Source organism: Gavia stellata, chromosome 36, assembly GCF_030936135.1.
Source record: "Gavia stellata isolate bGavSte3 chromosome 36, bGavSte3.hap2, whole genome shotgun sequence".
Taxonomy (NCBI): domain Eukaryota; kingdom Metazoa; phylum Chordata; class Aves; order Gaviiformes; family Gaviidae; genus Gavia; species Gavia stellata.
Genome location: NC_082629.1, coordinates 941,737 through 965,200, shown reverse-complemented (window position 1 = coordinate 965,200; position 23,464 = coordinate 941,737). Strand labels below are relative to the sequence as shown.

Genomic DNA, 23,464 nt, shown 5'->3' with positions numbered 1-23,464 from the left:
GTCTCAGCATCCATGTGTCCGTGCAGTTAATTTAATGCCACCTCCGACAGGCTTGGCGCCCAGCAGCCTTATGAAATATTCATGGGGAGGAAAAGCAGTGGAACTTATCTGCTCCGTATTGTTCAGATGCAACTCTGACCGAGACTTAAAGCCTGGCAGGAGCCTTTTGGCCAGGCTGGGAAGCTGCCTGGCGCTCCTGGGAGGGACACACAGAGTGAGGCAGGGTGAGAGTGAGAGAAAGCAAGAGCTAACCTGAGAAGTGGAGAGAGGGAAGTGAAACTTAGAGAGCTGCGCAGCTTGGCACAGGGAGCAGGTGAGCTGCAGGGTCTTGAGAAACCCCACATTGCATGAGCTGAGCTGAGTGTGACCCCAGCCCTCTGTCCCCAGGGATGCTCTCTGACCAGTCCTCTCTGTCCCTTGATACTAGCTACTAAGAAACACAGGGAAAAAATAACCCCAGCTTCCTTGGCTCAGTGCCTCCTTATGCGTGTCCTTTCTCCTTTCCCCTGCCCTGAGGGTTTGGTTGGTTCGCTCCTCCCAGTGGAAATGGTTTGCGAAACGCTACCCCGTGCACCTTCATTTTACTGCACCTGCTGGCACAAGGCAGCTCCTCTGAAACCTTCTTCCCTAAGCAGTATGGCTCTGGCTCCAGGCAGCCGAACAGCATCCAGGACTGTGTAATTATATCTCAGCGCCTGTTTCTGCTGGCAGCTTTAGCAGTGAGCAAATGGTAACCGGGAATTATTGCCAGGGAGGAGAAGAGGTGATGCTATCTCTGCCGTGGTTATATGCATGTTGCATGATTAATCCTTGCTCTGTAGGGTTTCAGCAGCCACACAATCCGCAAGGTAAACACAGCAGCGTGCAAGCAAGTGCTTCCCAGCATCTCAGGCCTAGGTGTGTCACACCCCGTCCTCGCGTGGATTGTCAGAGATGCTTCCCGTGAAATGTAATTAACTCCTTGTCTTGTGCACAGCGTGAGTCTCGCACCACCGAGTGACAGACGTGGATGCACACACACTGCCTGCGCCACACACCTTGCAGACTGCCAGCCCCATGCAGCCCACACGTGGTGCGCCCATCCGTGAGCCGCCGTAATCCCGAACAGGCTGAAGCTCCCCGGCCCGCGCACGCTGTCCTGCAACGCTCTGATGGTGCACGAGTCGCATGCGCATTGGAGCCTTGAGTCTGAAAACGTGCAGCTTTTCCACTTCATGTCTGAGAGCTGCTCACGTTGGTGTCCTGTCTGGCTACCCGCTGTGCACCCATGGGAATTGCATCGGCTGTGGTGCCTTTGGGGTCCAGGCACCACCTCTGCGAGTCTGCTCCAGGCTGTGGCTCACAGACATCATGTCCAGCGGCAGCAGAAACCTCAGACAGCCGTGCTGAGGCTGGGGATGCGTCTTTGCTGTGACAAATGGATGGGGTGACCTGCTCCCAGCACAGCCCAGCAGGTTAATGGGGAGCTGTGGAAGAGATTACAGCTTGCAGGGACAGGGTGACTGCCTGCCCCCTGCAACAGGAGCTGCTGTGAATGCCGCTGTGGAGGGAGCAGGCATGGTCAGCTGCTCTGGCTACTCACAGTGGCTGGCTGCAATTAATTTAGGTTCATTAACTCCCTTCTGGGCTTAGCTATATTATCTTGTTCCTATTCAAAGCCCACCCCGTGGCCTTTGCAGCACCAGCTCTGGCAGAGAAGGACCAGAATAGCAGTAAGACCGTTGTCATTTAAATGCAAAACACCCCTCTGCCATTTCCAGGAGCAACAGGGACATGGCAGAGCCAAGTGACCGGGGGGGAGTTTGCCATTTCAGTATTGCCTGCCCGCTGCCCACTCACTATTATTCAGTCTCCATGGGGTTCTGAGGGCTTTTTTGGATGCCTGGTGTTGGGTCTGGCATGTTACTTTTGCTTTGTAGCTGGAAATTTTTAGGACAAAAACTGTGTTTACATATGGCTTGTGCTACAACTGCTACTAACTTTGTTAAATTAAAACCAGGTGATATTCAAGCTAGTGACTCATTTCTGCCTAATCTCAGGTGTCTGTCCCAAACCACAGAAGTGTTAGAGTTGTCAAAGATTAGCAGCTGTGCATATGTTAATTCTCCTCCCCCACTTGAGAGCAAAAGTCAGTTCCCATCCTCCAGCCCCGTGTTCACGTGGCAGCGCAGGACCAGGCAGCGATGCCGGAGCTCGCTTAGGTACGCAGAGCAATTGCCGCCTTAGCACAGCACTTAGCAAAGGGACGCTTTAATGTCACTCCATTCAACATCAGCTCTGATGTTGCTGGTATTCACGCGCACGCTTAGAGACAGTGCTGGAAGTCTGGACCAAAGCTTTATCCGCGCCCCCCCCCCCCCCCCCCTTTGGTCTTGGCTGCAGGATTTCAGCGATGCCTTCAAGAACATCCTGGGATGATGCTGTCCTTGCCTGCCGCCTTGGGGAGCATTTCCAGCAGCTCAGCAAGAGAGAAAGGCTCAGTGTTGATGAGTTATATCATTCTTTATATCATCGTTAAGAGTAGCAGGTATTGATGTACAATGCATCTGTCATCTTATTGTGCTTCCTATGAAAATGTGTGTACATAGTACAGATACCAGAGAGAATTCAACACTTTATACACTTGAAGGCATTCAGAGATGAGTAACAGAAAAAAAAAATGGCACAAGAACAAGGCCTAAATGCTACTAGATGGGTATCTACACTGATATGATGCATATATAGAGAGATATATATATATATGTACACATATATATATAGTCATATATATTATATATAAGAAATATAAAATGCAGATGACATGATAGAAACAAACAAAAAAGTGGATGCTTCGACAGGTGAGCGTCAAGGTCAAATCCCAGCCCCATCTTTAAAAGCTTTAATGGGAAAGAGAAAGAAAGAAAATAAATAAATGAAACGCAATGAAACATTAGGAAAAATCCATAAGAAAATTTATGGATGTGGCCGACCCGTCATCTTTGGGCGATCGCTGGATACAAAGGACTGACCCCCAGTTCCTAATTTTGGTCAGGAAGCAAATAATAATAATAATGACAATAATAAAAACAAAACTGCAGTTTAGAAATAATAATTACTAAAAAGACTTATTGCAAAAGCTCTTAAAGATAAGTAGCACTTCAGCCCTGGGGGGGCTCTCACTTGATGTGTGGGGCCTGGGGGCTGGCAGGGGCTGGGGGAGGCCAATTTCCACTGACCCTAGAGTGTAATGGCGGTGCGCTTGCGGGCCCGGGGAGCAGAGACTCGGCCAGTGCCGGACGGCCGGACCCCGGCTGCCAGGACAGGTCTCTGCATGCCAGGGAGAGGGCAGCGACAGGAGGAGCAGCGGCGGTCCCGGGGCAGCGAGCCGGCAGATGCCCCGAAGATGCCCAGGGCTCATGGTGCTCGGGGCAGCTGCTGTCAGGGGGTTCAGCGGGGTGGGAGCCTGCGGTCCCATGGACCAGAGCACCCTGTGCCACGGGGTGTCCCTCAACCTACGAATCCTTTTGGTGTTGGGGCTCCTATGCCTGCCTGGCCAAAGCGGTGCCAAGGGGCTGTCCCTCGCGGTGCTCCTGGCTGAGCCGGGCTGGTGGCTGCAGCCAAAATAGGGCCAGGAGTTTGCTTTCTGCCTTTCTCCCCGAGGATGGCTATTTTGGGGGCCGCACGGGGTAGCCCCAGGTTTCCTGGGGACAGGAAGGACTGCGGGGCAGGGCTGGTGCTGGCCAGGCAGTGCGGAGCCCAGGAGAGACGGGCAGGGAGACCACGCCGTCGCCTGACCTGAGGCAGCCGAGGGAGAGTGCCCGGGCGGCAGTGGCACCCCCTGGCCGAGTCCCCTCTGGTGCTCGTGGCCGGCCAGCGAGCTCTGTGGGTGGGCACCGCTGTCCCTGGGGCAGGGTGCCGAGGAAGACGTTTTGGAGAGGTGGAGGTGCCCCGTCTTCATGTGCGTGGAGTGGCCAGGAGTGCCCGGGCTAGTGTGGGCTGCGGGCCACCACTGTCCCAGGGGACAGCGAGGCTTTCTTGGGACTGCCGAACCCGCTGCCGTGCATGCTGGGCACGCCGTGGGGCTCCTCGATGATCCCTCCTGCTGGGCACGCGGGTCCCAGCAAGCGCCGGCCAAGGCATTGGAGCAGGATGGGCATGGAGACAATGGATGGACAGACGGACAGGGCTGTGAATGGAGACTCTGCGGCCAAACGGCTGCTTCTTCTTGGCTTCTGGGTTTCTAGTTAAAAAGGCCGAGGGGAGCCGAGGGGAGGAGACGGGGCAGGCCCGTGCCCCAGCCCGCTGTGCGTGTTGCTCCCCGCGCCGTGAGGATGGCCGGGCTGGAGCGTCCTCGAGTCTCTGAACTAGCAGGGCAGGCGCAGAGCCGCTGCCGCGGGGGCTGCGTGCTGGGTTCGAGCGTGACCCAACCTCCTGCCCCGAAATCCGAGGCCGTCGCTCTTGTCCGTGTCCCACCGTGGCGAGGAGCAAGGTCCCCTAGATGTGTCTCTCCGCTGGCGCTTGCAGGGAGAAGGGCAGCTCTCCGGAGGGCTTTGGTAGCTCAGGTTGTACATCCAGACGTCGGTTAGCAGGTGAAGTCCTCAAAGGTGCCCCGGGCCGGGTGATGAGGTAGGATGTTGGCTGCGTACGTCATGCCTGCCGGGTGGCCCCGTATGCTTTCACAAGGATTCTGCGGAGCAGAGGACGGATGGGATTCTGCGGGCACCGGTTTCACCCAGACCACCGCAGAGAGCAAGTCCTGTCTCCCCACAGCATCTCTGCCCGGTGCCTCTGCTCCTTTCCCAAGTGTTTCCCAAAAAGGTGACACCCCCCCCACACACACAACATATCTGGGGCAGCCTTCGAGCTGCGAGAGGGGAGTGGCAGCTCCTGCAGCATGCCCGGCACTTACGTGGCGTTTCACATCGTCCATGCTCAGCGCGACACCCTTGTCCGTGTTGTTCCTCTTGTGGTTCTTGCGGCATTTGCCCCGCCGGCACAGCCGGTGCTTTATCACCTGTGAGAGTCAGATTTCAGTACCATGGGGGCTCACAGCCTGCTCTGCCCCACATCCCATACAAGCATTTTGGTGCTCCAGGATAACCTGGGCCCCTGGCAGCCGTGGGACGGCAGAGATGCTCACCTCATAGGCGTAGTCGAACAGCTCCAGTACTGTGAGGATACTGGCCCCAATGAACAGCCCCATCTGCCCTCCAATGTCACCTGCAGAGGAGAGGGAAGCCATCAGTGGGGCTCAAGTCTGGTGTCCGGTGGCAGAGGGAGCAGAGAAAGGGCAGAACTCGTCACTGCTGTGACTGGTGCCTGGCCATGGCGGCGAGGTGCCCCGCTCTGCATCCACGCTGTCGGCACATGCCGGTGCCTCGGGAACAGGGCCGTGGTGCTCAGGGCCAACACGAGACCACCTTGTTGGAGGATGCCGGCTGGGTGCTGCCTCAGGGCCCCCGGCACAGCCACCAACACTCACCCAGCAAGCCGGCCACCTCGTATGCCTTCTTCTGCTCGATCGTCTCGTAGTTCAGGGCTTCAAAGAAGATATCGAGCACCAGGATGTTCTCTCTGTGCAGGAAATAAGCGGCATCAGGCTGAGGTTTGGGATGGAGGGATGAGATGCCGCCCCATCACCGTGGCCGCAACGCGTTACCCGATATACTGCTCCGACTTGTTGTACTTCTTGGCCAGGTACTTGGCGGAGGCCTTGCTGGGGATCTTCACCATGGAGAGCTCTTTGCCATAGCGGGTCACGTTGCAGGGCATCTCACAGACGCAGTACTCGTTGTCCTTCTCCACCAGGAAATCTGTGCAGGGAGAGAGGGAGATGGAGAGATGGCGAAACCCAACACCCCCAGCGCAGTCCCACAGGGCCGGGCAGCCTCACCTAAGGCTGGATCCGCACACTCCTTGTACTGCTCCGGGGTGCAGTAAGGGGCATCGCCTGGAGGAGAGAGAAAGCAGGTTTTCCTGGTGCGACCGCACCGGCGGGCTGAGCCCGGCAGGGGCCGGATCCTGCCGCGTGCGGGGCTCACCTGGCATGTGCACCATGCGGCAGTTGCAGTTCTCCACCAGGTAGCGGGTCTCGCAGTCAATGCGGCAGGCGGTGATGCTGTAGGTGTCATAAAACTCCGAGTCGCCCGCCGCGGCCTTGCAGTCGCCCCAGGGAGGCGGCAGGTAGATGAGCTGGGAGGGCGCAGAAGCCAGGAGTGAGGAGAGGAGCCCACCGGCCCCCAGCACGGTGCGGGGACAGACACCCTCGCTGCATCGGTCCCCAGGGCTGGGTCCCCCTCTCCGTCTGACATGGGGGCAGGGGACAGGGGCACGGGGAGGAGGCTCAGCATCCCACAGCAGGTCCAGCCCACAGCACAGGGTGGGAGGGAGCATCCCAGACCCCCCCAGTCCCTACCCGCTGCTCCTGGCAGGACACGAAGGTCTGGAAGCCGGGAGCCACCCCGAAGCCCAGCTGGTCAATCAGCGGGGGCTCGTCCTGGCTGTGGATCTGCACCTTGATCCCGGCTTCGAACGAGGTCTCGTCTGCAGCAGAGAGAAGCGGGGTGAGCATGGCGCTGTCCCCCGCTCTGCAGGGCTGCGCCAAGCCCTGCTGCAAGAGGGACCAAAACTTCTCCTGTCTCCCACCCTTCCCCTGGGCAAATTCATTCGTTCACGTGTCCATCCATCCGTCCATCTGTTCACTACACCATGTGCTTGTCCCCTCCGCCTCTGACCCTCCTGCTCCAGCACCCAGGGAGAGCGGCAGGGAAAGTGTTTGCCTCTATTTATAAACAAGTGATGGCTGCTTGTCTAAACTGATGGGGAGTTGCCATGGCAAAGAGCAAAGACAAGAAGGAAAAAGGAAAAAAAAGGACCCGAAGTGATGAGAAATTGAAGGAGGGAAGAGGAGGGAGCCTGAGGGATGTGGACCCATGGGGTGGGGAGCTGGGAAGGGTCTGGGAAGCAGCCCGGGAGCTGCCAGTGACCGAGCGGACCTGCTGGCAGAGACGCTGCGGCAGTGGGTTACCTGTTTCCCCCCACACTGGCAGGTACTCGTCCTGTTGAATGTCCAGCATGATCTCCAGGCCATTGCCGGTGCCCCCCTTCATGGTGATGAGCCGGGGCTTCCCGTCCTGCCCCGCGTTGAAGGTGTAGCACTTCCCATAGCGGGTGAAGACCTGCGGGAGAGGACACGGGGCTGAGGCTGGGGCCCCTCCGCTGCACCAAGCCGCTGCTGGTTCCACAGCATGGAGCCGGGAGGGTGTCACCAGCCCCAAAACACAGCCATCCCCAGGCTAGGGGTACGATCTGACCCAGGCTCCTGCCCTACGGGGTGTCTCTCACTGTTGGAACTGTCTTTGCCCCGGTAGAGGAGGAGTCGTTCCCCACCAAGGCACAGGGATGGCATAGACTCAGAGGAGACACTTTGCAGATTTACAGCACCTCGAACCCACAGACCCCACGGCAGCCCCAGCTCCCCGAGATGGCGGCACTGAGCCCTAAACCCGCACCAGTGCCTGCCCCAAGCCCTTCTCCATCCCTGCAAAGGATGGGGCTGGATGGGATCCTGAACCCCCCGGTTCCAGCTAACGCCTCCGGCAGCTGGCATATCTCCACGCTGCTGAGCTGCTGCCAGCCCAGGCAAGGGGCACGTGAGGCCAGTGGGCTGCAGACTGCATGGTGCCCCACGGGTGGTGGTGACAGTGGGACGGAGGTGCCAGGCACCTCATCTGCAAGCACAGCCCTGGGGCTGCTCTCCGTGTCCCGCCAGCAGGTCTCCGCAGCCGCTGCCGTCCCCAACTCCGGCGAGACGCCCAGGTGCCAGCGAGCAGGGCTGAAATATCAGCCTGTCCCTGAGTGAGCTGGCAAGGACAGCATCGCCCGCCGTGCCTGATCCAACACGATGCCGGCTGGAGTGGCTCCCCATGCCTGGCTGGCTTGGGGTTACTCACCGCCGCGAAGTCGCCGGGGCCACACTGCTCTCCCCGGTAGCTGCAGCTCAGCAGCATGTCCTCCAGCTGGTGGCAAGTACGGTTAAAAAACCTGTACAAATTTAGAGGCTCGTCCTCATCCCCAGGGCCAGGCTGGGCCGGGGTGAAGCCCAGCTCCATCCCAGGCTCATAGTCGACCAGGGGGGCCAGGTAGAGCAGGTCCTCGTGGCTGAGCTGCGAGACCCGCACACAGTTGATGTTGCAGAAGGTGACGGCAGGGAAGGTCATCTCGGGGCTGTCCTCCTCGCTGAGCAGCGTGATGTGGTGGTACTCCAGGTAGTAGACGATGCGGTCAGCCACCTGGTAGAGGAAGACGGAGAGGGAGAGGAGGAAGGCCAGTGCCCAGAGCGCCTGCCGAGCGCCCAGGCTGCCCTCCACGAAGATGTGGCTCAGCCCGTGCAGTGTGCAGCTGCTGGCAAAGGCCACAAAGTCCGTGGCTGCCCCCGCGTCCTCCTCCTCCTCTTCAACCTCCTCCTGCCCGTACAGAAACTTGTCTGCTCCATCCTCTCCCCTCCCGGTGACTGCGGCATCTCTTGGTCCTTCCTCGCTGGAGAAGGAGATGGTGCAGAATATCTGGAGAGGCATTGTCCAGTGTGGGGGTCCCAGCTGCAGCGTGGAGGTCCCGGCTCTGGTGTGGGGGTCCTGACCCCCGCCCTGCCACAGCCTGGGGGTCTTCGACGGCGGGCCGGTTCCTTGGGGTGTGGGTGAGAGGGGCTGGGGGAGCGCAGGGAAGGAGGAAGGGGCAAGTTCTGAGAAGAGAAACGGAGAAGGGAAAAGGAGCGAGAGGCGAGCGGGAGTGAGGGAGAGGAGCAGAGGGATGCTCAGAGGGGACGGAGGGAGGAGGGTATATCAGGAGCCGGGAGGAGGAGAGGAGGAGCGAGGGGCGGTTCTGCGGGCTCCCCAGGTCCCCCGGGACCAGCCGGCTGCGGCTGGCAGGACAGAGCAGAGACGTCGCTGGCTCCAGAAGCACCAACGCATTGGGAGCTCCCGGTGCTGCCTGGGGGGCCTGAGGGGCTGCCAGGTCCGGTGAACATGGGTGTGCACGGGTGTGTGCGCAGGCGCCCGGCGTGCTGCGTACCCATGCCGCATCCTCCATCCTCACTGCGGGACAGCATGGCCCTGGCAGCCCAACTGGCTGCTCCAGCCAGGCTCTCCCCGTCGGGTGCCAGGCTGTTTCCGGAGCTACCATATGCTGGGCTCGCCGGGCTTGCTGGGCTCTTCATCAGGGCAGCTGGAGCCAGAGGTTTTCCCAAAATGCCTGTGACACTGTCCTGCTGCAGCGCCAGCCCAGGTGGTGTCAGCGAGGGCAGAAGGATGCTGTGGTGTCCCCAAGCTCTCGTGGTGCTCATCCTGACCTGGCAGCACCCGTCCCTGCGGGCTCATCTCCCCGTGCTGCGGGGCAGTGGCGTGTGCACGGGAGCATCAGGGTGATGTCCTGAGCGGTGCGAGTCCGTTCTCCTCCAAGCCAGGGCTGGTTTTGGCAGGATTGGGGCGCTGCCGTGATTCAGGTGATGATTCCTTCTGCAGAGTCAGCCAGTGCAGGGTGCGTCACCTCGTGTTTCGGATGCCTGTGGGGCACAGGGAGCCACCGCTTCCCCCGGGGGACGGCATCCAGGCCTCGTGCTGCTGAGCCGGCTGGGGCTGGGGGTCCCGGGGAGGCAGCCCTGATGCAGGGTGGTGGGATGGAGCCGGCGGCCAGGCTGGCTGCCAGCAGCAAAGGCGTCTCTTCCCTGCAGCCCTGCAGCAGCACAGCCCCTTCTTGCGGTTTGCTTTTTTCCTGCACTCAGCACTTCATAAAAGCATCCGATGTGACCACAGAGCAATCTCCAGCCCCATCCCAGCACCGCAGCCGCCATCACCAGCCCAAGGGGAAGGGGAGCATATAAATATGGCAGCGCTTTGATGCACAAGAGCTGGATGGGAGGTTTTGACCGATGCCCAGGTGCGATGAGCATGTCCCAGCCCACTGGTTCTGCTGCTGTGCCTCCTTCCACGCATGCACCGCGGGGCCCCCAGTCCCCGAGCACATCCCAGCTCGCGGACGTGGGCACCACCAAACTGGGCGAACAAATGCAGCCAGGAAACTTGTACAAATCTGATCTGATACCCGTGCAAAGTTATCTGCTCTTCCCGAGCAAGTGACGCCAGTGTAAAGGGCAGGGTGTGCACTGGGGATCCCTGCCAGGGCAGGCTCAGCCAAGAAGATGACCGATGACGTGACAGTGGATTGTCCCTCGAGGGACCATCCTGGGGCTCCCCAAGCTCAATATTCCCAACAGGGCCCTTGCGTAAGAGGGACGCTGGCAGTTGCCACAAAGCTGGGGACGCTGTCAGCACCTGGGAGAAAGGGTGGGTGACCTTGGGGACGAGTGCCAGAGCCCGGGATGAAATTTCATAAAGCTGAGAGCAAGGTTGCGCCTTTTGGGAGCAACCCAGAGAGTCTGAGCTGGAAACTCATCCTGGGAAATGGGACCAGGGAGGCGGATTGGGTGGCTGGGAGCCACCGTGCCATGGGGACCAGCTCACATCCCAGTGCTTTGCCTTTGACCGAGATGAGCTGCAGCTGCCTCGTGGGCAGGGCTGGGCTATAAAGGCACCAGGGCTTCACCTAGGAGGGGGTTTGGGGCCGTTGGACTGGCTCAGCCCTGTGGGAGCAAGCTGGGAGCAAGCTGGGAGCAAGCTGGGCTGATCACGCACAGCCCGGCGCTAGAGGATGCTTTTGGCGGGGAGCGAGCAGGTATGAGCTGGCTGAGATTGGGGTGGGATTTCTGGTGTTCCTCAGCTCTGGGACAGGGAGTTTCTGTGCAAGGTCTGTAGGAGGGAGAGGAGAAGAAAGAAAATGGAAGAGGAGCCTGAAGGGTTTTGTTTAGCCCTGGCATGGCACTGACAGGCAAGCGGTGCTGCCCGGGGCCCCGTGGGACAGTCCCTGATGGTGTGAGTGAGGGGCTGATCTGGGGAGGTTTAATGTGTCTTCTTGGGAGGAATTGCAGCAGGGAGAGGGAGATGCTCTAATGAAACCACTCCATCATCGGCTGGGGCCATTAACCCGCCTTGCTCAGCTTAAACAGCTTGCGGAGAGTGCCGGGGCCGGTTCCCAGCAGCCGCGCAGGGCGGTGAGGATGAGTGCTGCCCCAGCTCTGGTTACCACCGCCTGTCCCAGAGCTGACACTCGAGCTGGGGTGAAGGTGACCGGGACGGTCGCAGCCAGGAGCACGGTGGCACTGGCACTCAGGGGAGCGTGTCCTGACTCCACAACTGGGGACAAACCATGACCACATCCCCACGTTGCAGGCAAGGGGTTGCTGTCCCGGTTTGTGCAAGTTTTGGAGATGCTAGAGGAGTCCTTGGGCTTGTTCCAGCTCCTCCCTCGCCAGGAGTTATTTTTACCCTCTCTCAGGTAAAGCTTTGGCGGGGGAGAGGGACGGGGGATGCTATAATTAGCCGTGACATCAGCCCCCGTGGCGGCGCGTGCTGGGATGATGCCGCCACACCCGGACCCACCGCTGGGGACCAGGGATGCTCGATGCCCTCCTCCCTGCCACAGCAAGGGATGCAGGATGGTGGAAGGAGCCCGTTTTTTCCTGGCTCTGGCATAGCATTTGGCCACTGTCCCAGGGCGGTTTGTCCCCGCTCGCTGCTTTGCAGCTCGTCACAGGCCCGGGAAAGGAGGTTCCCCGGAGCGGGGGAGCACGGAGGCGGTGGGGGGAGGAAGAGGGAGGGGGATTTGACGGCAGCAACAGCACATTTCACAGCCTGTCATGCTTTAATGGCAGAGGAGATCAAAGCTGGGATGGAGTTATTCATAGAGATAAACCAATCCCCAAGGAGGCGAGGAGAAAACAACATTGCAAGCTCTGTTATCCCAGGCCTGCAAGCGGCAGCCCAGCCCTGGGGGACGCTGTCGCAGAAAGTGCCCCGGGAGCCGGACCTGCTCAATTTTGTAATGAGGTGCTGCCCGTCCCTACCAAGGACCGGCTAAGCCGGGGCCGAGCTGCCTGCATCATCCCTGGGGGTGCCCGGAGATCGGAGCCGGATGGTGGGGAGGGATGAGATGGGGTGCAACCCCACAGCAGCCAGGAGCAGGATTTGGGGGATGGATATTTGATGGGGCAGATGGGCACTGTGCAGCTGGGCTGTCCTGCTCCCGTGACGCAGCCGGGTGCATTGCACTGGAGGGGAGAAAATCAGGTTTGCAATGTGCCTTGGACCATGAAGGTGCTTTGCAGCTCCCAGAGCTGCCAAGATGCTGGCGGTGGCACCCGCAGTGCCTCCATCGCCGCTCTGGGCAGGATGAGCCACTTTGGGGTGGCTCCGGGGCTGCAGATCCCCTCCCCGACCCCGGTGAGAGGCAGAGTTGGGGCAGCCGAGCAAGGTGGGATTGCCCGGGCGGCCGGGATCTCTGCTGGGACTAATCCTGCCGCCCCTTATCAGATGCTGCCACCTTGCCTCCGCTTGCTCCGCCAGCCAAGCCGGGCGTAGCTTGTGTTATCCGTCCCTTTATCCCCCAGATTAGACGCTTCACAGTGGATTAGCATGTCACATTCTAATGCAGAAAAATTGATGATTAAAAAGGAGTTTTTCCTCTGTATTATTCCCCACCTCCGCCTCCTCTCCACCCCGTCCCCGTGGGCCCAGGCAGCCCAGCCCCAGCCATGGGGAATGGTGATGCCACAGCGCTGGGTGATGTGGGAGCCCCATTCCTGGCTTGCACAGGGGATGGGAAACCAAAGGTCCCTTTTTGGGACTGTGCAGGGCTGGCACGCTCCATCCCGGCTGCTTTTGGTGACAGGGCTCAGAGTGGAGGGGCCGGGTGCTCCAGGTCCCCGTGCCATCCTGCACCGACCCGGTTATTGGCTGCAGACCCGGCATCTGCAGCACAGGACTTTAATAAAAAGCACATTATGGTGAGTAATGCGCTAAGTGGACTTCATTAAGGACCTGGGGCCTCCCTGGCTCCCGTTGTTCCATATGATTTCATATCAGATGAGCCTTATCTCCTCTCCAAACGCTTCCATTTAAACTCCATTAATCTTTCAAAGCTTCTCTGGGCCAGTGCTGCTGAGCACTTCCCAGCCAGCCCAGCCGGGTGCCGGTGCTGCTGCCGTGGGGACACAGAGGCCACCTGCAGCCCCACTGGCTTGGGGTCTCCGGGGGGCTCAGCTGGGACCCCCCGTAGCTCCGCAAGCGCTCGAGCCTGTACCTGGCCGGGCCCTTCGCCGTGCATCCACTGTGACGGCTCCCACAGCCACCTTATCCTTCTTGCCGGGGATCTATTTACGCTCCTATAATTGAAACAGTTTGTAATGCTGAGAGCTTTCCATGTGATTTACCCGTTGGTGGTGTCCCTTTGTGCCACGGAGGGGTCACTGGGACCGTGCCGGCTCCTGCCCTGCTGGGATGCGGAGGATGCTGCTGAGGTGCCGCTAATTCCCAGGTGGCTGGGATTATTCTGTGTGGACACTTATCCCAGTGCCTTTCCATGTTTCCTGCCGATCACGAATTACCCATAAGCAGGTTGCAATTTTTTCCGACATCCTTCACAACTGCTTAGACAGTTTGTGCAAGCAGATTCAAGCCAACGGTTTTATTGGTGGGGGAAAAAAAATTGTATTCCTATCTGGTTTTCTTGCTGTGTTGGCTCGCTCTGGCTCTGCGCGCATCACGGTTTTCAAATCTAATCTAATCCAAGCAGGATGGTTACGCAGCCCCGGCGTGTGGCTGCTCTGGATGGGTCTCCCTGTTGCTTTACCAGGCTGGGAGGCTGCCGGGAGAGCAAGGAGCAGGGGGCTTAAAATCCCTGATAAACCAGAGGGTGAGTGGGAAGCGCCCTGCCCCAGCGCCATCCCGTGCCCCATCTCTGTCCTTACAGCAAGAGCCTGGATGCAAATGCACCAAACCCTCTATACAGCAAAAAGAAAAAGTCCAGAAAAATAAATAAAAGGTTATAATATCCCAGTGTCGGGGCCTGTATAAATAAATAAGAGCCTGAGATGGTGAGGAGCTTCTTGAGTCATGGTTGTTGCAGGAATTGCAGTGATGCCTGCTGCTTAGAGAGCCCTGGCTCCGGCCAAACTCTCTGCAGGCGATAAAACAAAGGCGGCTATAAAAAGCCAGATAAATTAAAATCGAGGCAAAAGGCTGCGAGACAGTTAATTTCCCGGATCTCCCTGCGGAGATCTCTGCCTCCTGCACAGCTCTGCATGCTCAGGGGACCTGCCCCCCGCTCTGCCCCGGCTTCTCCCTACTTGATATCAGGGGGAGAGAGGGAAAATGGCACCAGGAGGTTTCCTGGGCAGATTCTTCGAAATACCCACAGTCGGCAAAGGCGCTGTGTGCCTCGCTGCTGTTCAGCCTGTGTCTCGGGTAAAGACCCAAGGGACATTAAGGGGGAACCATTTGGAAAAATACCATATGCTGGTGGTGGCCCAGGGCTGTGTTTCCAGCCTGCGGCTCCCTTGGGGGCTGGCGTCCGTGGGACACGTGTGCCCAGGGTACCCCATCTGCAGCCGTGACGTCCTTGCCCCCATTGCGGCCGGATAGCACTCGAAAGCCTCCTCATCTCTTCCAGCAACCACAGATGCCATTAAAGCTTATTAATAATAATTAATAATTCATTTGCTAATGATTCCTTATGTGCAAAGGCATCACAAGAGGAGCAGGAATGGTCTGAGGTGCATCTGAGCCGCTCCGAGCTCTTGGCACGCCACCTCCGGGTGCGTGCGGCGCATCTGGGTGTGCAAAGTGCTCCCGGGCGTGCGTGACACCTCCAGGCGTGCAAAGTGCTTTGGGTGTGCGTGACATCTCCGGGTGTGCACAGCGCTCCTGTGCGGGGTGTGCTGCTGGGCACCGTGGCTCTGGGCACGCTGTGCACGCTGCTGGGGCTGGACATTGCCCCAGGCCGGGCCAGGGACTAAACAATCCCCGGCTGAGCCTGAGGCTGATCCTGCGTGACCTTCTCTCTCCTCTCCTAATCGCCCGCCGGGGCGGGTGGGAGTGATGTTGTTCAGTGCTTAGAGGTTTGAGGCGCTAAATGATTTACCTGCTCCATTGCAGAGCCTCTAATGAAGCAGCTGTGAGGCACAGGCACGCCTCAGCCTCCCGCCGTGCCGTACCCAGCGCAGATGTCCTCAGCCCACTTGTTTCTGACCCTCTTCTGCGCCAGCTCAGCCAAGGTCGTGGCAGGTTCAATGGCACTGCTCCCATGCAGCAACGGCACCGGGGTCACACTGCAGCATCACTGTCCCACTGCAGGATGAGCGTGAAACACAACTGGCTTCAAACAAGAGTTGCCATCTCCACGTTAGCGTCAGCACGGGGTGAGCAAAGCCACAAGCAGCCGAGGGATCCCCAATCCTCCTGCCTGCACCCCACGAGCAGCTGTGTCTGGAAAAGCTTGGATGAAGCTGGGGAAAGGAGGCAGCCGAGGAGCAACGCTCGCGCCCGAGGGCTAAACAGCTCACGGCTGCTTTCTGGATGATTTGCTTTGAGCAAAATGCTGTGATACTTGAAAGTCTCCGATGAGAGCAGATGAGCTGACAGAGTCGGGGCGCTCCCGACCTGCTGTGCTTCCCGGGAGAGTCGAGTCACCACCAGCAAACAGCTGCAGTCCCGTCCATGGCTGCGGCTGCACTCCTGAGCGTGGCTGCCCCTCTGCTCCGTCACCTCCAATTATTTTGCACCAGGCAGCCCATGTCCCACTGGGTTTGCTTCGTTCGTCCGGAAAATGATGCAGCCTCTGGGGTCAAACGATGCTGCTGTTCGACAGCAGAGAGAGGCCGATGCGGAGGGTGAGCCTGACCGCGAGTTTGCAGATGATGCAGGTGGGGATGGCGCGGCCGGGCCCTGGGGAGAACCGCTGGGATGCCGGAGGTGAATCACTGCTCGGAAATAACGGATACATGCGAGCAGTTTCAAACGCTTATAAGTTATTTAGGAGCCCATGTGCTGCTTTAAAAAGTGATTTACATAAATCACTTGAATGTCTTACAGAATTTGTAAACGCGCTGGCTCCGTCGGGCACTGTGGTGGGAGCTGCCGGGGCTCGGCGTGCTGCTGGGGACCGGCCCCAAACCAGGAGGACGATGCTATTTGGGGCCCGTGGCCATCCCTGCCGCCCATGTGTGGTCCCCAAGTTGTTTTTCCATAGCCAGATGGGCCCATGTGGTTTGTTTATTAACTGTCTAAAGCTCCAGGAAATATCTGGGTATCAGTAATTCCCGTGCCCGGTCTCTCCAGCTGTGTTGGAGATGCTTTTCACTCCGGCTCTATGATTATCCACTAACGCTGCGCCGTGGGGGAGCTCTGCTCACCGTGGGGCTCCCGGGCTTGTGACTGCCGCAGCTCCGCGCAGGGCCATGGGGTGCCATGGGCCGGACACCTGGGTCCCCCGGTGGGTGCTGGGGTGCGGGTCCCACAGGGCTGAGGGTCGAGGTAGGGCAGGGAGACCAGCAGCATCCCCTGGTTGAGTACCCTGAGACCAGCAGCCTGAGCATGCCCCAATGCACCCCTCCCTCTGAACTCCCCCGGGTGCTGGAGGACACCCCGGCACCCACCAACGGGTCAGGTTTCAACGACACAAGGGTGTTTTTGCAGGGGGGAAAGCCATGGTGCTCCTGGGGTGGCAGGAGCTGACCCCCAGCGCACACCAGCTGGGGTGAGGTGGGCTAAGCAGGGGGTTGGGAGGGGTGCAGAGAGGCTTTGGGGGTGCAGAGGGGCACGCATTGGGGTTTAGCAGGGTACGGGGGGCACAGTGGGGTGCAGAGGGGCACAGCAGGATCTGGTGGGGTCTAGTGGGGTTCACCAAGGTGCAGTGGGGTTCAGAAGGGCAGTGGGGAGGCTCAGCAGGGTGCAATGGGGTGCAGTGGGGCACAATAAGATGCCACTGGGTCCATTTTCCACCACAGCTACTCCTGCATTGCTCCGGAGATGGGAGGAAGGAGAGGAGGAGTGTGGTCAGGGTTTGCCCGGGGCTGCTCCAGACCTTTCCTGTTCCCTCCCTTGCTCTTCCTCCATCCACTCAGTATTTCCAGGGCAGAGGATGCAGAATCCAATGCAAAAGGCAGCAGCATGATCTCCATGTCAAACTCAATTCTCCCTAGTGCCAGCTCAGCCCCGGAGCCTCGTGGAAATGGTCCAGAGGTCTTAATCCTCTGCAGTTTATCAAGGATGTCCCGTGCACTCTGCCCCAGGGCTCCCAGCTCTCATGCCAGGCTCAGCCGCCATGCCCTGAAGCAGGACAGTGACAAGGAGTTGGGGACGTGGCTCTCCCCCGGGGTGGACTCACGGGGTGTGAGAAGGAGGAGCTGCAAATGGACATTGCACCGTGCCAGGCACGGCTGCTCGCATCACCCCTGGCTGCACTGACCCTCGAAAAGGGGCTTCACGGGCGTGGGGCACCGTCCTGAGGTTTAATGCCGGTTTTACGTGGGGCAGCCCTGATTCCCGTCCCACGGGCCATACTGGGGCATGGAGAGGAAGTTAATCCTCTGGGTTTCTCCTTTTTCCCTGGGATGGAAAGAAAATTAATGGGGTTTAGAGCCCAGAGACAGGACTCCTGGGCCTTTCCCTCGCTGGGCAAGGAGCAGATCCACGGGGATTGAGCAGGGCTCCAGGGGCCCTTTGCTGGTGCGGGGAGGGAGAGGAAACACAAGCTGGGAGCCGGTGGGGCCGCGCATTCCCGCAGAGGAGTGAGGGCTTGAACTTATAAATAATGAAGTAGCAAGCGTGAAACATTGATCTCTGCTGCTAATGAGCATGTCAGGGAGTGCAGTCCCAAAACGGAGGCGACAGCGAGGGTGATTCCCCCTTCCCCGCAAAGGGGAACTGGGCGGCTGCTCCCTGCCCGCCCCATGCGTGGCCCTGTGGGCGCGAGGCTCTGGGCACAGCCCCGGTGATGGGGACATCCTCAGCCCGTGTCCCTCAGGGCCGTGCCCTGAGTGGGATCAGGACTTGCCCCTCAGCCTTGGGTTTGCCCCTCCGGGCTTTAAGGCCGTGCCAGGATTTTGGGGCTGAGGAGAGGAGGCGGCTGCACCTCCCTGTGCGTCCTCCTCCCCATCCTGGACCGCTGCAGTGGGGGAGCTTTGGTGGATGCCAGAGACCTCCATGGCGCTGGAGGGGCTGTGAAGAGCCAGGGCAGAGTTGGGGTGGGCCAGTTGTTTCCCCCTGGGTCTTCTTAGAGGGTTCAGTCCCCTGTATGGGATGAGTCCAAGCCCGGTCAGCTCCACCTCTGTCCCTGGAGCATCTCTGCATCCTGCACACACTGCTACTGGGGAGCACCCAGCCCCTGCGGTGCACCGGCCAGGGTGGGTGGAGATGGAGGGGGATGAACAATGCCAGGGACCCCCTGATGTGGCCCGGTGATGGGCTTCCCCACGGCATCCAGCACGAGCCCTGTGTGCTGGGGGAACCTGTCCTGGCTGCAGGGCGATAGCGTGCGCTGGGGTGGGAGGGCTGAGACCCAGCCCACAGCCCCCCTGGGATGCTCCTGGGTGGGTGCATCACGGGGGGCACACGAGCAGTGCTCCCAGCACTGGGGGGGGCCCTGGGCTGCTGCGGCTGCCCCCCAGCAATGCTCTCCCACCATCCGGCAGTGCAAGGGGGGATGCAGGCAGGAGGCAGCTCTTGTTGCCTTATTGTCACCCCAGATATTTTGGTTACGGCAGCCCCTCATTTGCATTCGCCGCGTCTCCCCCGAGTCCTCCCTTCTGCCGGGGACAGATAACGCAGCAGCCGTGCCGTGTTGGGGCCGCGGCGCTGGCGGCAGAGCCGCGGCTATTCCCGTCGCCTCCTGCGCCGGCCAGCATCAGCATGCAGCCAGCATCGCCTGGGTGGCCGCTCGCCCCTCGGCTGTCCCCGTCAGCCCCCCAGCTCTCCCCACCGGCCACGGCACCGAAGTTAAATGGCTGCAAAGAGGACAGGCGCAGGGAGAGGACCGACATGCATCCTTGCCTGCATGCAGGCAGCTCCCCCCAGCCTGTGGGGTCTGGGCAGCCCCAAAATCCTCCCTGGCCAGGCCTCTCTCCGGACATGGCATCTCCTCCGTATCAGCGAGAGGAGAGGGGCAGCGCTGGCTGCAAAAGCACCCGCTCAGGCATCCCACTCTCCTGGACAGTGAAAGGGGCTTCCTGAAACGCAGAGGCAAACACAGCCCCTGCACGGGGCGGTGGGACCCCCCTCGGGGCGGCGCGGGCTGGGGGGATGATGGTGCATCACTGGGTGATGGTCCCCAGCACCCACCAGCCTTGACTGGTGCCACCAGGCCCAGAGCAGCCCCGAGCCTGGCCCAGCCTGGGCGGATGCGGTGCGAGCTGGGAGGAGGGAGCAGCGAGGTGGCAGGAATTAACCTGTCAAACAAACCCCTCTAAAAGCTTCTGCGAGCCCCGTGACCCCCGCGCAGGGACGGGGCAAAGGTTTCCTAAACAGCTCAGCGAGACGGGGCGAATGCCGGGATCCCGCGCGCAGGCAGCACCATCCCCAGCCCAGCACGCACAGACCTGCCTGTGCAAGGCTGCAAAGGGAATCCAAAGAGCAACATAAATCTAGCACAGGGGCAGCTTTTTCTAATCAAATCCATTAAATCATCCCAACCTGCTTGCAAGGAATAATCCAGGCAGGAATAACAAACCAGCTGCAAGTCTGTTTTGCTTTTGCCGGTTGGAGGGGATGCAGAAAGCAGGGGATTTGGACCCCGACAGGTGAAGGTAGGGAGCTGGGATGAGGGTCCCTGGGGATGCTTCGGCGCAGAAAACACGACCGTGCACCAGGAAGAGCCCGGCATCAAAACCGGACAGCGGCCACACACAGGCTGGGTCCCAGCCCCACTCGCTAGCCCCACTGGAGAGGATCCAGCCCCCTCCGGGCTGCAACTTGCCTCCGTTTAACAAATAAAACGCCTGACGGTTGACAACAGAGAGCTGCTCTATGTAAAGAGCCTGTCAAGAGAATTTAATGCAGATGATTAAAATCACCCAAATTGTGCTGGGACCCGGGCAGCAGCTCTGTGGATGCCCAGCCGGTGCCTTGGCATGCTCGGCGGCTTCGTCCTCGCTCGGTGTGGGATGCGAATGGGACATCCCTAGGCTGGGGACGAGGACGGGGACCCTGAACAGTCCAGAGCCGCACGCTCCACCCTGGAGCCGGCTCGGGAACAGCCACCCTGGCTGCCGAATTTATTAGGCAACACCCGAATAGCCGGCACTGTTTAATTCCCAGCTGGACGGAGGAGAGTCAGCCGCAGGGGGATAAAGGCTTTATTGTCCGCTGGATCCGTGCACCAGCGCAAGACATTACCTCTGTGGCAGGGCACAACGCCGTGCCGTGCCACCGAGACCTGTTTTCCCCAAGGGATTGTAGGGCTCCCTCGAGTCCCCGCCAGCCGTCGCCACGGCTCTCCCTGCTTTTCCACTGGTGCCTCCTCACCACACCGCAGTTTCCAGCGTGAGGTTTCCAGCCTGGCATGCACAACCCTGCTTTGCAGAGCCCAAGTGATCCCGGGGCACTTTGCCCATGCGGGAGCACCCCATGCAGCTGCACCGAGCAGCACACGCTCCTGGAGAGCACCTGGACCTCTAAAACCCAGTGGCATCCCCTGGCATCCCCTTAATGAAGATGCTGCCAGTCCTTTCCAAGCTGAAAGGAGGCAGGAGCGGCTACAGACGGACAAACAGCCTCCTTTCATGGGGGAAACGCGGCATTGGGCCGGGGCCATGGGGGCACTCACCACTTTGAAGTCTTCGGGGGTGCATTGCTCCCCGCGGAAGAAGCAGGACAGCAGCATCTCCCGGATGTCGTGGCCGGCCCGGTCATAAAACTCCAGCATGTTGAAAGGTTTGGGCTTGAAGTTTCGGAAGTTTGCTTTGTCCTGCAGGATTTCCAGCTGCTTCTCGTCGGCGGTCTGGGTGTCTGGGATCTCGTATCTTAGGGGAAAGAGCAGGCAGAACTTCAGGCCTGACCGTGGTGGCTGCTCCCACTGGCGAAAGCCATTTGGGCTTCACACAAGCTACTCCTGCCCCGACCCCAGCGTGGGCGCAGCAGAGTCCCAGGCACCTTGCACATGGCGTTTTCAGAGCACTCAACAGCACAAAGTGGCCCAGAGGCGCCTGAGAGGCGGCAGGAGGATGGGCAAGGAGGAGAAACTGGGCAGCAGCAGCGGCCACGTACCAAACCCTTCCCACTTCCCCCAGAGCTGGTCCCGTGGCACTGGCCCTGGATGAGGCAAGTCCAGCCGCCTGCCCCATGCCTTTGGTGGCATCACGGCTGCAGGCAGTGGCCTCGCCAGGATGTGAGCTGAGTGTGCTGGGTCTCAGCCCCCATTCTGCTGGCTGTAAGCCCCTCCCTGGGGCACGAGTGGGGGCCGCGGTGAAGCCCCTTGGCAAATGGCACGGGCAGGGAGTGCACCTTGCTGCCTGCACCAGGCTCACGGCAGTGGCTTGGCAGCACCGAGGAGCCGCTACAGCCATGGGGATGGGCTGGGGAGGGTGGGCGAGGGGTTTCCCTGTGAACCCTGCCACTGCAGATGTCCGAGGCCCAAGGAATGGCACCGACCTCTGATCCTGGTGCATGGGTGATGCTCAGCAGCTTCACCTGCTGGCATCCCCAACCTCACTGCATGTGTCGGGCACCCAGGACATGGTGTTGGAGCCATGCATGCTGGATCCACCCCGCAGGCATCCCAGGGTGGCCCTGGCCTTGCTGCATGTGCCACGCACTGTGTCTGGGAGCCACGTGTGCCAGATCCATCCAGGGCAGCCCAGTGTGGGAGCCACGTACCCAGGAGCAGCAAGCAGCAGGACCTGGCGGCTCTCGGCTGCCAGTGTTGCCGCACAATAGTCGCATCCAGCTGCAGAGCTGAACTAACTCAGGATCTGCTTCCTCACGGAGACTAAGGAGATGCCGCCCACGCCAGTCATGGAGTGCACCTCTCCAGCACTCCCTGCCCCACGTGGTGCGGGGCTGGTGTGGTGACTGGGGCCATGCGTGGTGCCCTGCCCTGGCACATGGAGACGTCAACTGGGGCCACCTCAAGGCACTGGCACCCACCTGTTATTGAGCAGGGCAAGGAGCTCGCCAGCGTGGTACAGGTCGTTCTTGGTCACCCGGCTGAAACGAAACTCGTTGAGGTTGCAGAAGGTGACGGCGGGGAAGGTGAGCCTGGTGGCCGCCACCTCGTCCAGCTTGGTGACGTGGGGGTAGAGGAAGTAGTACTGGATGCGGTTGGTGCAGACGAGGGCGAGCAGCGCCAGCGAGCCCAGGAAGCACAGCGCCCAGACCACGCGCTTCAGCGACAGCCGCTCGTACGAGAAGATGTGCGAGAGCCCATGGAGGGTGGAGCTGCTGGCGAAGGCCTGGATGCTCACCGGCTGCCCGCTGTCCACCTCCTCCTCGTCCACCTTCAGGTCCATCATGGTCCGTGCTGGCACCCCGGGGTGGCCACTCTGCCGAGAAGGGAGCCCATGGGTGCTCGGTGCTGCTGCTGCCCGGCCCATGGCATCCCCGCGCAGGGATGCTGGGGATGCACCTGGCAGCCCTCGCATGGGGCAGATGCTTTGCTGTGCCCTGCTCTTCCCCCCAAGCCTATATATATATAGATAGATATATATATATATGCGCGCGCACACACACACACACACGTACATGTGTGTGTATATATATATATATATTTATTTGGGTGCAGCCTTTTGCATTTCCTCCCCTCCCACCTCCTCTCTGCCCTCCCCATCCCGTGGCAGGACTGGGGTGCCGATGCCCCCCAGCACCCCGCCGTATCCATCCTTCCCCTCCCACCTGCTCCCCCTCCCCGGTCCCCCTCCACCTCCCCCAAATGGCACCAGAGCATTGACAAATAGATGAAGGAATCGAGGATGCAAACCTGGAATCAGGGCCGGCGGCCGTGGCCGGAGCTGGGCTCGTTCTGCTCCGCGACGGCGGCTGCCGCTGCGACGCGGGTGCCGGGGCTGGGACGAGCCTCCCTCCACCTCTCGCTGCTGGGTGGGAATACTGGAGTGGGAGTCGCGCAGGCACGGAGGGTGCGAGAGGCACCGAGCCCGGCAGCGGCAGGCGAACCGGAAAAGAAGGGGGGGAATAAAAATAGCCTCGGCGGTACCTTGGTGCAAGCGTGGGAGCGGGGATGCGCCGGGGCCTCGCTCAGCGCCGTGCGGGGGGACCGGAGGCGACCATCGCCGGAGAGGAGGCAGCTGCCGGGTGCGAGGAGAAAAGAGGGGGAGAAGGATGGCGAGCAGGAGGCTGCTTCCCTGCCAAACACATGGATACCTCCCCCTGTGGCTATCTGGGAGCTGGTGATTTCTTCAGATGCATAATCCGCATGAAGTCATTGTCTGTGCGCTGGTGGGGCCGGAGGCCGCGGAGGGGTGCCGCAGGCCGGTGGGCAGCGAGGAGGAGAAGGAGAAGGAGGAGGAGGAGGAGGAGGAGGAGGAGGGAGAGGCGGAGGAGCGGGGCGCTCCAGCGATTGCAGGCTGCTGGCAGGGGCTGTTGGTGCT

General features: G+C 60.2%; 1 protein-coding gene across 2 annotated transcripts; it reads right to left on the bottom strand.

Moving 5' to 3' along the window:
• Window positions 1–4,542: 4,542 nt before the first annotated feature.
• Window positions 4,543–22,372, bottom strand: ASIC1 (acid sensing ion channel subunit 1). Of its 2 annotated transcripts, XM_059832881.1 has the most exons (11): window positions 22,008–22,372; window positions 20,689–20,884; window positions 7,007–7,157; window positions 6,395–6,522; window positions 6,021–6,171; window positions 5,873–5,929; window positions 5,639–5,792; window positions 5,462–5,553; window positions 5,120–5,199; window positions 4,889–4,993; window positions 4,543–4,666 (listed from the first exon to the last, which is right to left on the bottom strand). In XM_059832881.1, the coding sequence occupies exons 1-11, from the start codon at window positions 22,370–22,372 to the stop codon at window positions 4,562–4,564; spliced, it is 1,584 nt and encodes a 527-aa protein (XP_059688864.1). In that variant the 3' UTR covers window positions 4,543–4,561. The 2 variants fall into 2 exon arrangements, with proteins under 2 accessions (XP_059688864.1, XP_059688863.1); XM_059832880.1 differs by lacking the exons at window positions 20,689–20,884; window positions 22,008–22,372 and adding an exon at window positions 7,932–8,555.
• Between the last annotated feature and the right edge of the window lie 1,092 nt (window positions 22,373–23,464).